This window comes from Mchenga conophoros, linkage group LG14 (genome assembly GCF_057382185.1).
Source record: "Mchenga conophoros isolate Kocher_MC1m ecotype Shallow Benthic linkage group LG14, M_conophoros_male_GT1.1, whole genome shotgun sequence".
Lineage (NCBI taxonomy): Eukaryota > Metazoa > Chordata > Actinopteri > Cichliformes > Cichlidae > Mchenga > Mchenga conophoros.
In genome coordinates, this window is record NC_140539.1 from 2,863,052 (window position 1) to 2,876,397 (window position 13,346).

Genomic DNA, 13,346 nt, shown 5'->3' on the forward strand with positions numbered 1-13,346 from the left:
CAGAAGAAGGACAAGCAGTAATGACAGACACCACTGCTTGGTCAACAAAGCTTTGAGGTGTGTTCAGTAGTGATGTGCGATACCACTGATTTCCTTTCCGATCCGATACCAAGTAAAATTCAGGGTGGTATCGGCGATACTGATCCGATACTCTGTACAAAAACTTAATGTTTCATTGCATTTCATAATACAATATATAATTGTATTATGTAATTGTAATAATAACATAACCATATTGCTTCATAATGATTAGAGGACATCAGACAACTTGTTTTTATTGCTTAATAATGCAGAATAATCATATAGAAATAAAAAAAAACTGACGTTGTGCGCTATTTGAGCATGTTGCCTGCCTGCAGCACTAAAGGACTGTGCGAGAGACGTCTGTCTCGCCCTAGCAGCACCTGTCCCTGTCCTCCTCTTCAGCTCGCCTCAACATAAGCTTATCATATTCTGTGATGTGATTTACTCCGAGGTGTTTGACGAAGTCAGTAGTGTTGCCACAACAACGTGTCCACACAGGACTCTGTTTGCGCTCAGCCATTGTTGTGAGTGTGCACGCCAGGGGCTGCGACACATTTATACAGCCGTATTCCGCATATGACTATGAAAGGCGTAAGAGGAAGTAGTTCCTTCCAAATTAGACGATCCGAATTGTATAGTTTCTTTCCACTGCGTTCATTTTAATGGAAAAACTACAAATTTACCCCAGAGTACTAAAATATCGATATTATAATATGAGAATCGATTCTAGAACATAAATTGCTGGTATCGGAAGAATCGGTATTTCAGTATCGATCCGCACACCACTAGTGTTCAGGTTCACTGTCACCGCTTCAGTATGACTCTTTCTCCAAAATAATGCCATTCAGAGGGTGTAGGATGTCTCTAAAGAATAAAATGCTTCTTGTTTTTTGTTATAGTGGTGTCGGTTGGAAAGAAGACAAATATAGCTCCAGTTTTGTTTTTTCTTGGATATTACTCTGTCCAAAAATCATGGGCCACCTCTCACTTCTTTATATGTTTTTAGAAAAATGCTAAAGAGGTGCAGCAATCTATTGAAACATCTTAAAACATAGTTTTTAGAATTCTACCAAGATTATAAGTCAAGACAAGACAAACCTTTCTCTTTTATAAGAATGGCTTCTAAACGGCCACTCTTCTCCTGAAATCATTTCTGATGAGGCTTTAGTAACAGCAAATGAATCATCTAATGGGCCAGATGTATCTCTCATGTTCTGTGTCACGTTTTGCTGGATTCTTTTCCTTTTTCTTATGGCTTTCCATTACTGTTCTGATACTGTGAAATGCATTAGCTCACCACATATGCGACCTTGTCATTTTGGGTAGCTTTTACATATAGGTTAATTACCATTTGTGTAACTTACATAGTTGCTGCACATTTAGAGCGTGCTATAGGGCCAGTATTACTGTCAGGTCTGATATTGACTAAACAGGGTTTATTTAGTGCTTATAAATGTGACAGAGTGAAGCTTATTTGCGTGCCATTTGACTTTAAATTTTATTCTATTTGGATTTGAAATCAAACACTACAGAGTCAAAGTGCTGGTACTCACAACAATTTGCATTAATCATCATGAAACTGAGCTCACGGCCCACTATTCAGACATCACTACTGATTATAATATTTGGGGAAACCTGCAGTCAGCTGACAGTTGGATGAGTGACGACACGTTTTTTCCACGCTACTTCCAGATGAAAATTATCAGCGTTTTGGAACTTTCTTATCTGGATGATTGAGCATGCATCAATATACTAGTTGATTACAATTACTGACAGTCTGGTATAATATTTAACTTTGTTTAGAAATGTGCAATACCTGTCTGTGTTGCTGAGGATCACGGCGACAACAGCAAAAGTGTCGAGTAGGTGTCACTGTAGAGAAGTGTGTCTGTTTGGAAACCTCTGCTTTGACAAAGCCTCGCGTTCCCCAGCACTGACTTGCCTGCAGACTAGACCTGACCTGCGGTGACCAACTGGAAAATTGCATGTGTACCACCAAGAGTGACAGAATTAGGATTTCATTTGGTTTCATACGCTTGCAGATTGGAAACGCGGTTTCTTTTTGATGACCACCTTATATTGACGTGACCACCCCATTAAAGTCAATATTTTTGCTCTTAAGTCGCGGTTTGGCTCGGAGCAAGACCTCTAGAGGGCAACAGCACTCCGGTGACAGCTGCACTTGCTTTGCCACGTCTACGTACAAGAAGAAGGGAAATTCTGACGTCAACACGCTCGAGCATGCCTACTACACTCCACATAAACAAAGGCAGGACGCGGCTCTGCGATAATTTGTACTGTCTTTCTATTCTATATACTAACAATATTAAATAAAATTGGAGCGGGCCTCAACTTTGGAGCCATGGAAAACGCATTACTGATGCGAGTGAGTGTTTTTACCGATCAAGGAGGCAGGAAATACATGGAAGATGTGACCGAGGTCATAGTAGAGCCTGAGCCGGGAGAAAATGAGCCGACGACGGGTGACCCAGAGGAGAACATTCGGAGAGACTACACGTTCAATTCTCTGGCTGGGGACACTTATCCCGACCGGGCCGATAAAACCGTGGAGTCCCCGCAGGTTTTAAAGGCATCCAGTGAACTCGTACAAACAGAAGACGAGGGTATATCGGTAGAAACGCCGTCACCAGGAGATCTAAGCACGCCGCAAGTTCAGCCGAACACCCCGACTTGTTCCCGCCGTTCCGTAGCATTCTTCGCCGTTTTTGATGGTCACGGGGGTCGCGAGGCTGCGCAGTTTGCGCGAGACTATCTTTGGGAGTTCATGAAGAAACAGCGGGGATTCTGGTCAGACTGTGACCGGGAGGTCTGCTCTGCCATACGCAAAGGGTTTGTAGCATGCCACCATGCTATGTGGAAGAAACTGCGTAAGTTCACTAAAACTATTAAGTTGTGACACGTAAAAGCTGTTACTACTTTGTGCTTCTCTGTGTTTAAGTAACGTGAACTTAACGCCAAACCTCAAAATCAGACTATATTATCTGGCCTACACCCAGCTGAGTGTTGACCGACCGTAGCTCATTGCTAGCTCTATGAAAGCCGGATTTACTAGAATGTTCCACGGGCTCAGTAGAGCCTTAAAAAGAAAGATCTCGACCAGAGAGCTAGGTAATTGCCAGATACCCCAGCAAATTCCTCGCCATTGTGCCCAGGCTCTGTTTGTTTGTTTGTTCAATTAAGATCAAGTTATAAGTAAATGTTGGAATTAGCGGAGCTAACGAAGTTAGCTGTAGCCGCCCGGTATTCGCCAAACAAAGCCCGTCACAGCAGACACCGAACAGTTCAGAAGTATGTTCACAATCTAATGTATAATGGAAACCCACAAAGTGTTATGGTCTCACTGGCCTCAATCTAGTGTGTCGTTACAGAGACGTAGTTATTACCCTTTTTAACGCCTCATCGATTCTATTTAGTCTGTGTATGCCTTGGACCACGGCAGTGTGTTCAGGTGTCTGGTTGGATATGTTCGGACTTGTCAGCTGTTTCCAGCTGGTCACAGATTATATGTACACACACAAAGTGCTTGTGCAGCGCATGTGTGACTTTGCTTATAAAACTACCTCCTGGACGAATAAAAACCGACCTTGAGGTCACATACATCTCTTTTAGCGTGGTAAACAAAAACAGATCAGTGCACATTGATATGTAAGAAGCCAGTATGTTCTACCTGTCTGTTCGGTGTACCTCACAACACTGTGCAGTAATGTTTTATAAACAATAAGCTTGTGTTCATTTTCTGCCTTCTGTATTTTCAGCTGAATGGCCAAAGACACTTACAGGCCTTCCTAGTACATCAGGTACCACAGCCAGTGTAGTGGTGCTCAGAGGAAACCGCATGTATGTGGCCCATGTTGGGGACTCTGCGGTGGTTCTAGGTGTCCAGGAGGACCCTTCAGTCCCATTCATCAGAGCTGTGGAAGTCACGCAGGACCATAAACCAGAACTTCCCAAAGAGAGGGAGCGTATTGAAGGTCTAGGAGGAAGGTAAGCAGGGCCCAGCCCAACATTTTGTCACCCCCACCCCCCAACTGACCCCATAGTTTTATAGATCCCTTGTAAATGTTTACTGTCCTATCTGTCCTACTGTCCTATGGGGTAAATACAAATTTTCATTACTCTATATATTGCTGTTTTATTTTATCTATAATAGTGTAACATAAGTTATTTGTAAATGTTATTAAAAGTCTAAACCTGCAAATAACTATTAATTGAGCTTTAAGAGAAATACAGTATAGAGATTGAAAATGTGACGTCATTCAGGGGTAAAACCGCAAAGGATTCTGGGAACTCGTGGCAAGAGGTACTATAGCGCACGCAGGCTTTCAATTGAAATCAGTCACACAGCGATAAAAAGAAACACAAAAATGTCAAGAAGCTGTTGTATTATTAACTGCAATAGCCGGTCGCATGACAGCCACGGGAAGCCGACGGGTAAAGAGATCGGTTGTTATCGGATTACGTCGTTGAAGAGAAATTGTTCAAGCCATGTTTCCGAAGTAACAAAGAGGTGACGGATGGACTGGATTGCAGCCATTCAAAGAGCAAATACAACGTCCCAGAACCCTCCAGCTCACATGTTAGTCTGCTCCAAACATTTCCACAAAGGTCAGTGTTTTGTAGCAGTTAATACGTCATTTTTCATAACATAATTGGTGATATAGGTTACAAGCAAGTCTGGCGCTGAACAGAAATTGTCGCGCTATGCTCCTTTATTTATTGTGCATAAACAGTGAATTGTCCTGACACAATATTGCGTTTCGCTTCTGTTATTACCATGGTACATTGACAAAAACATATACTTTTCCACAGGGTAAAACAGTTTTTTTGTATCACTAATAGCCCAGTACGATTACAGCATACAATATTATTGTCACTTACCAGTCTCGACGATTTGTGAGACTGGTAAACTTACGTTTGTTCGTACGATGGTCTTTTGTTCTACACGGTGCATTTCAAGGTCCTGTACCCATCCGTCGGTAAACTGTACCTGGGCTCGTTGCAGTGACCTGAAGTTACTAAACTTCATGAGTGTATGCGCTCACTCCAAGAAGCGTATAATTATAAATATGAGCGTGGTGAAAGTTGGGCAGCACGCTAACGTCTTTTGTCCACTCTGCGTGCTCGTAAGGGTCTGACCCTTTCACTCCTTTGATTTTTTCCTCGTATCTTTTCTTTGACTTTTCATCAAGTCTGTCTTTGTACGGTCCGGCATTGTTCTCCTTCGTTTTGTACATTCCTTTTTTGGGGGGCAAAGAAAAACCAAGAAGGTATTGGAACCGGAGAATGAACGTTTTGCGGTGCTGCAAATGCTTGCATTTGATGCGGTACTTGGATTGTTTTGCCACGAGTTCCCAGCATGCAATGCGCAAAAGCCACGTGGTCTGCCAATCTCTATAGTACACCCCATGCCCCCCCTTTAGACCCGACCCTGCATGCTGCAGATTGAAAAGGGCTGTCCACCTGCAGCAGAGTTTATCAGAAATCTGCCCAATTTAAAGATCGTTGTAAACTAAACAAAGAAGTTCATCTGCACATAGACGGCTTTCATTTGAACTTTTAATCAAACAGCATTGTTTTGAGCCACAGCTGCTTTTGAGGCCAGCTGTGGTTGCCAGAGCAGGTTATCTACCAGTCAGAAGGTTTCAGAATCAGTCTTCCTGCAGCTACTCCAGTCTGCATGTTGAAGTATCTTTGGGGAAGATACTGAACCCTGATTTGCTCCTGATGCAGCCATCAGAGTGTGAGTGTGTGCACAAATGTTATAAACGGTTCTTAGCATAGAAAAAAGTGCTTATATATGAACGGATGCATGTGAGGCTAGTAAAAAGCACTTTGAGTGCTCATTTAGTATATAAAAAAATACTATAAAAGTACCAGTCCATTTCCCATTTACTGTGTTTGTCACTGTTTCTGCTTTTCTTCATATTTAAGCTTTCTGATTAGGGCCCTAACATGTTTTCATGAACAACAACAGTCTCTAAGTTAAAAAGTAAAACTGAGTTGATTAGCTCTGAAAACATTCCACTCTGAGTATCTTTACTCTGAGTTAATTGCATACGTGAACAGGGAAAGAAAGCCATCATCAACAGAGCCCCGACACAACGAATTACCATGGGAACGGGTAAATAAGAAGCAGTGTCCCGATTTTATTACCGTGCACAAAGAAATATGAACACGTGTCACTGATTACCACGACATTCATCTTAAAAAAAACAGGACGGAAGAAAAAAATCCTTTCAGTCTTGCTCCAGTCTGTCTTCATCATAGGTTGAATAAAAGTTTGTTTTAAATATCATCTTTAATACTGTCTTTCATTGTCATTTACCTAAATAGATTTTTCAGTTAGAATCTGAAATCTTGATTTTTAAATGTGATTATTAAACTTTAATGTAACAGGGACAGAAACTGAAGATAAACTCTGAACAAACAGACAAAACAATTTACGGATCCACCCCCAAGTCCATCGCTTGTTAATTTAAAAGAAATGTTGCTACAGTTTATGCCAATTTTTAATAATTCTTCAGTAAAACTTTAATGTGCTGATAGAATGTAACAACCTTTTTTTGTTTGATCAAGAGAGAATTGTATTATTTCTGACATTGCTAGATAAATATGCTGCTCTAAATGTTCCTGTTTTGGAGGTTGTCTCATTGCTTGCCTGACCAGATTAATATCCTTTAACTATACCTGACTGGACTTGCTATACTCAAACCCAGCCTTGAAGCCACACACTACTGGACTATTAGTGCAGGTCAAAAATGTACGTCTGTCTTTAAAAGGCTGTGTGTTTGTGATGTGTATGACTGTTTTTGTTGGGTGTATTGAATCGATTGGCACCTGTGTGTAATTCTTGTTGCTGTAGTCTGACTCTTCTAAATGGCAGCTTCTCTCTCCTCTCTGTATGAACAGCGTGATCAAGAAGTCTGGGGTGAATCGAGTGGTGTGGAAGAGGCCAAGACTCAGCCACAATGGTCCAGTCCGTCGTAGTACTGTGATCGACCAGATACCATTCTTGGCAGTAGCTCGAGCTTTAGGTAGGAGCATTAACTTACTGTAATCCCAGTGAAGAAGCTGTGAGGATGACTAGAATAATACAAAACAGAGTACCAGAACCATTTTTCAGTTCAGTTCAGTTCATTTTTATTTCAAACATTTCAAACATGTGCCTTCACAATCATTACAAAATATCATTCCATTATTTGTTTGAAAAGGAGTAGGCTGAAGTATTTACTTATTTGTCCCTACCCCCTCAAGTTTTACCTCTCATTCATTTAATTTTTTTTTTGTCTTAAATTAAACAAACAACATATGAAACATATAAACATATGAAGTAAAACAAAACATAACATACATAAATCAAAAACAAGAAATTAGCAAGCCCCACCACAGTATAGTTTCTTTCATATGAAAAATACAGAATGTGTATATTTGCAGATACACAAGTTATGGAAAAACAACAAACCAAAACAAAACAAAAAAACAAAAAAACAACCAAAAAAGAACCGCAACACCATTACCAGCAACATTACCATCCTGGGTTAACCCCGTTTTCTTCATTCTTATACTTATTTAAAATTAGGTTTTTATATTTTACTTTAAACTGTTTTATGTTTTGACTGTCTTTTATTTCTTCTGTTAGACTGTTCCATAATTTAACTCCTGCAATTGAGATAGACATCGTTTTTAAAGTTGTTCTAGCACTTTGTATTTTTAAATTCCACTTCCCTCTTAAGTTATACCCACCTTCTCTTTCTATGAACAATTTACAGATTTCTTTGGGAAGCAATTTATTTCTGACTTTATACATTATTTGCGCTGTTTTAAGCTTCACCAAGTCTTGGAATTTAATAGCTTGCATTTTGACAAAGAGTGCATTTGTATGGTCCCTGTACCCTACATTATTTATTAATCTAATGGCCCTTTTCTGTATTATAGTTATTGTTTGTGTGTTACTTTTGTATGTGTTTCCCCAGACCTCTACACAGTAGCTCATATATGGCAGTAGTAAAGCACAGTATAAAATGTGCAGTGCTTTCTGATCCAACATATGCTTTGCTTTTCCCAGGACGGCAATGCCCCGTGCCAATTTCCCCCGAACATAAGTAATGTGTGGCTTCCAACAGAGCTTGTGGTCAATGATCACCCCAAGAAATTTTATTTCATTTACTCTTTCTAAATATACATTGTCAACACATATTTCTACTTCGATGTTTTTCTTTTGGTTTCCAAACAACATAAATTTGGTTTTATCGAGATTCAATGATAATTTATTTATATCAAACCACTTCTTTAATATCGTTAATTCCTGTGTGATCATTTCCAAAACCTGTGGCAATTCCCCACCTGAACACAGTATATTTGTGTCATCTGCAAATATTACAAACTTTAAAATCTCCGATACTCTGCAGATATCATTTAAGTACATAATAAACATTTTTGGACCCAGTACTGAACCTTGAGGTACTCCACAAGCTATATCCATCAAATTAGATTTATATTCATTTATTTGTACATATTGTTGCCTATTCCCTACATAGCTTTTTAACCATTCCAAAACCACTCCCCTAAACCCGTACTTTTCCAGTTTTTTAATAGAATTTCATGATTAACAGTATCAAACGTCTTCTTTAGATCTAAGAAAACTCCGAGCGCATACCTCTTATTATCCATACATTCATGAACCATGATTTTATTTTCACTAGCAATTGGGCACAAAGTCTGCGCTCTGTAGAGCTTCTGTTCAAATAGGCTACTTCTAAGTTCAAGAAAAAGGGTAGTGATGGTTAGACTCAGAGTCACACAGCATGTGTGGCTCGTAGTTCCTTCATTAAAGTTTTCCTTTTCTGCCACAGGCGATCTATGGAGTTACGACTTCTACAGTGGAGAGTTTGTAGTTTCTCCAGAGCCTGACACTAGTGTGGTGGTTCTTGACCCTAAAAAACATCGCTACATCATCCTGGGCAGCGATGGTCTGTGGAATATGGTTCCTCCTCAAGAGGCCATCTCCATGTGTCAGAATAATGACGAGGAAATGGTGAGTGGTTATGCTTTAGCTGCTATCAGTATAGATGGTTGCCCTGTTCCTGCATGTGTGGGTTGATGTCTCTTATAGCCCATAAGTAAAAAGTAATGTCGACCTCATATCAGCCGTGTTAGTCGGTGTACTAACAGCATTTACTGCTGCAGGCACCATGTGGGGTCTCGAGTGCCAGGCAGCTGGTCAGTCATGCTTTGCTGCGGTGGCGCCAGCGGATGTTGCGTGCAGACAATACAAGCGCCATAGTAATTGCCCTGCAAGAGCCTGGGACCTGCCAGGACACCCTGCACCATGAGGAAGTGCTGCTAGACCTAGCCAAGGTGTCTCAGTGTCCCCCCACCTCCATATCTCGCGCAGACACTCCTCTTGTTCAGGTGAGGAACAATAGATCCCTGGTTTAAGGTGTGGTATGCACATATAAGTGCTGGACTTGACTGTTATTCCATTGTCTTCTTCTACAGCGACTTCCAGAGGAGGACTCTCCCGCGGCCACATGTGAGCTCTTCTCTGCGTTGGAGCGACGAGATGGGCTATCGGGAAGCAACAGCTTTTATCACATGGATCTATCTGACCCCTTTTCTCTGACTCCGCTGTGTTCAAACGGCAGCCCCGAGCTGCCTGCCCTGTCCAGTGCAACGGACAGGACAGCTGGCAGCAGGACACCCACCAGAAAAAGAACTATTGACGTGTCATCAAGCCCATCGGGCCTGCTGGCAAAGAAAGCCCGGCGCAGGACTGCCGAAAGACCGCCACTGGTGCAACACAACGCAGAGAAGAAACAGAAAGACACCAATAATGTCTCCTCCATTCTCCAGCAGCATAAAAGTACCACAGTATGTGTGTGCTAAAACACACACACACACCTGCTCCCTCCCACTGTCACCGTCATTTGCAGTGGTGCTTCTGTTCCATAAGTTTGCAGCTTCCTCCTGCATATTGTTACGACTCTAAGCAACTGTCCTACGGAGGGAAGACTCACTGCTCACCACTCAAACAGTCGACATTTATAAAAAGTTTGTTTTGGATGAATTTTGTGTCTTTGTTTTTAAATTCCTTCCTGAAATGCTGATGAAATGTGTCTTATGTCACCTCAGTTTCTAGTAACAATTGTAAGCATTAAATAATGTTGCTGGTGTAAAATCTTATGCATTTTATAGCAAGTATTGAAAAGTAAGTTGAATTGTTCATTTAGAACAAATATATATATTTTTCTACTTTCTTTTATTGTATGATGATCTTAGAGTAATATTCCTTTTAGATGTGCTTCACCTTTTCTTTCTTCTCCAACTCATCACTCTGTCAACAAAATTGTGTGCGCACTCTGTGTTAAACATATTTATGTATTATTATCAGTTTATTTAATCACTGGAGACTTACCTTGAATATAAACTGAAGGTGCTGCTACCATCACAGACCAGTAAGCTACTACATTGTGTGTGTTGCTATATAAATACATGTAATGTTTGCAAGTATCATGTTTTCTCATTTGCCATAATGCACCCCCACCCTGTGAGGTTTCTAATAGTTGTTAATTGCACAGTGCATCTTAAGGGATAGGTGCATCCCCTCGATTATGTTTTTAATGTTTGTTGTTTGGTGTCTTCACTTCCCTGAGCCTGCTTCCTACACCTGGTATAAGTTCTCAGAAAAAGCTTTTTGGCAGCCCTTTGCTTCTGTACATGTGTCTATAATAGTGAACTTCTCTCTGTGTGAACACCCTGGTGGCCCTAAAGGAAATCTTCTTCAATTGTGAGGCACTGCAAACAATGTTTACAAGTAACATTTACTGAGCTATTTCATGCTGCCAGCCTTTCACTGTGCACGAACCTTCCCCTGCAGAGAAGAAACTGTCATGCTCCCCCAGTTCATCCTGCCACTTCGTTTTATCTCATTTGCAACACAACATCACCACCTGCACCACCTGTTTCTTTAATACTCGCCTTCCTACGAGCTGTTGTCCCACCATGCTGCAGCGCAAGTTGTATAGTTACCAATGTATGCACAAGGCTCATCTGTGATTAAATACACTCTGCATGGATGGACTTTAAGAGAACTGTTTTGCACTATTATGGTGACGTTCATTGTCTCTAGGAGTGAGTTGCTTTTAACAAACAATGCAGCTAGTCTGAAATTGAGGATGTCAAATAATAAAATCGTTTTAGAATAGATCACTCACTGAGCTTAGTATAGTTAGGAAAACATGACAGAGCCCTGTATGATTCAGATTTTTCCTGCGAGAGAGTAACGACCATTACACAGGAAAGAAAAACTTCTCAGTCTTTGTTACGTGATGTGTTTCCACTGAGCTAAGTGCAATTTCTAACAGGAATTTGTAGCATTGTGGGTTATTTAAATTATACAGTGATGATTCATGTTTGACATACTCTGTAAATGCAGTCTGTTGCTTGGCTTGGAATTCCTCAATTATGATTTTTTTATATATATTTGAGAATTCTGTTCCTCTTTTTGTTTGCTTATTAATCGAAGTACTCACCTCCCTGATTCGGATAGCTGTGCTAACACCAAGTGCATGTGTACAATGTAAATGTGAAAAACACTTATCTGGAAATGAACCTATTTAAATAAAATAAATTCTCTGAAGAATTTGTGGGGATCGGTTAATTGGATAATCCAAATTGCCACTAGGTGTGAATGTGCGAGTGAGTGTGAATGGTTGTCTGTCCCTGTGTGTTAGCCCTGCGACAGACTGGCGACCTGTCCAGGGTGTACCCCGCCTTTCGCCCTATGACAGCTGGGATAGGCTCCAGCGCCCCCCGCGACCCTGAGAAGGATAAGCGGAAGCGAATGGATGGAAATTCTCTGAAGTAACTTAATTACAACGCTTTGAAAATATTTAGTAATTAAAAAAATCATTATGCAAACAAACAAAAAAACATTTGCCATTGCATATGTCCCACTGGTTGAACGTCAGAAGAGAAAGAGGAATTCTGGAGTAAGGCTGTGTAGGTTCTCAGTCATGGTAATCTAAGGAGATTGAATAGAAAAGACTTTCTCGAGTCTTCAAGGCGTCTTCAGGAAACTCAAAGGAGTCAAGTCGCTTTTCTATTCAAGCTCCTTAAAGTTCTGGAGTGAGTTAGATGAAGTGGTAGAGAGTATCCCCAGAACATGTTCAGGATGTTCTTCAGTATGTTATTGTCGTTTTCCTTGTTTTTGACTGCACCAGAAGCAAGCTAGAGACAGTCCAAAGTCTGTGGGTGACCATGAAATCTGGAGGAGTGTGACACACTGACCAAAGAAGAATGGGTGGGATTGTTCAGGAGGCTTGTGTGAGACTTGTTGAAAAAAATAGCAAAACACTGCAGACTGTTGTCCTGCAAAAAAAGATACACAACCGCTCGTTAGCATAAGGGGGGCTAATAAGTTTGACCTTGGTTTTTTTTGTTTTTGTGAAATTATTTTGTTTCTGTGTGCAAAGTTAAATAATGTAAGCATCCAAAATAAAACTAAAATGTTTGGAAAAGCTGTGGTAAAAATTCTTTGCTCTGTTTAACGGACAACAAGGGAAATAACAAAGATTTAATATGTTCATAGTCAGGCTAAGAACTCTGTCCTCATCTGTTGACTAGAATATATACATAGACTCAGTTTGTCGTTTGATAAATAGTGCTGCGGGTTGTAAAATGTTTTCAACGTGACAAGGCCAAAGCCTGCTAACTTCTTAGTGATCATGACTGACTATAACTGGTAGTTTCTTTTTCCCATCATAAAAAGGATTTGTTTGACAGCACTTTGACCAACAAAGTAAAGGTAAAAGAGAAGACACAGAAGTGTTTATTTCAGAGCCCAACATCATTAGTTCAGTTGTACCTCAGTAAAACTGGATGTGTCACCAGTTTGTCAATGTTGACAAGTAGACCCAGTCTGTCACGCTCAGATGACAGGAAACTGGTTAGGATGTGCAGAAGCAACCCAGGAACCACGAACGCTCAAACATGTCAAGAACTGGAAACTACTGGAAAACCAGCATTGCTATCCACAGTGAAGCGAGTTTTACATGGCTATGGACTAGGACATTGCTGATCACGAGATGTTGTCTTGTTCCAAAATCAATCGTGCATGTGGGAAGCGGACATTTGCACGATAAGAGATATGCTAGGTTTTAACAACTGTACAGCAACTGTACCAACTGTCAAGCATAGTAGTGGTGGTGTCATGCTCTGGGGCTATCTTGCTGCCAGTGGTACATTGCACACCATGGACAGAATAATGAAGAAAAATACTTTAACTTCCCCTCAAATAAGAC

General features: G+C 40.7%; 1 protein-coding gene across 1 annotated transcript; it reads left to right on the plus strand.

Annotated features, from left to right (window-relative positions):
* Positions 1-2,250: 2,250 nt before the first annotated feature.
* On the plus strand, positions 2,251-12,536 carry LOC146559089 (protein phosphatase 1D-like). The gene is made up of 6 exons (XM_085244788.1): positions 2,251-2,912; positions 3,801-4,029; positions 6,955-7,079; positions 8,898-9,079; positions 9,232-9,456; positions 9,544-12,536. The coding sequence occupies exons 1-6, from the start codon at positions 2,387-2,389 to the stop codon at positions 9,928-9,930; spliced, it is 1,674 nt and encodes a 557-aa protein (XP_085100914.1). The 5' UTR covers positions 2,251-2,386; the 3' UTR covers positions 9,931-12,536.
* The last annotated feature ends 810 nt before the right edge of the window (positions 12,537-13,346 follow it).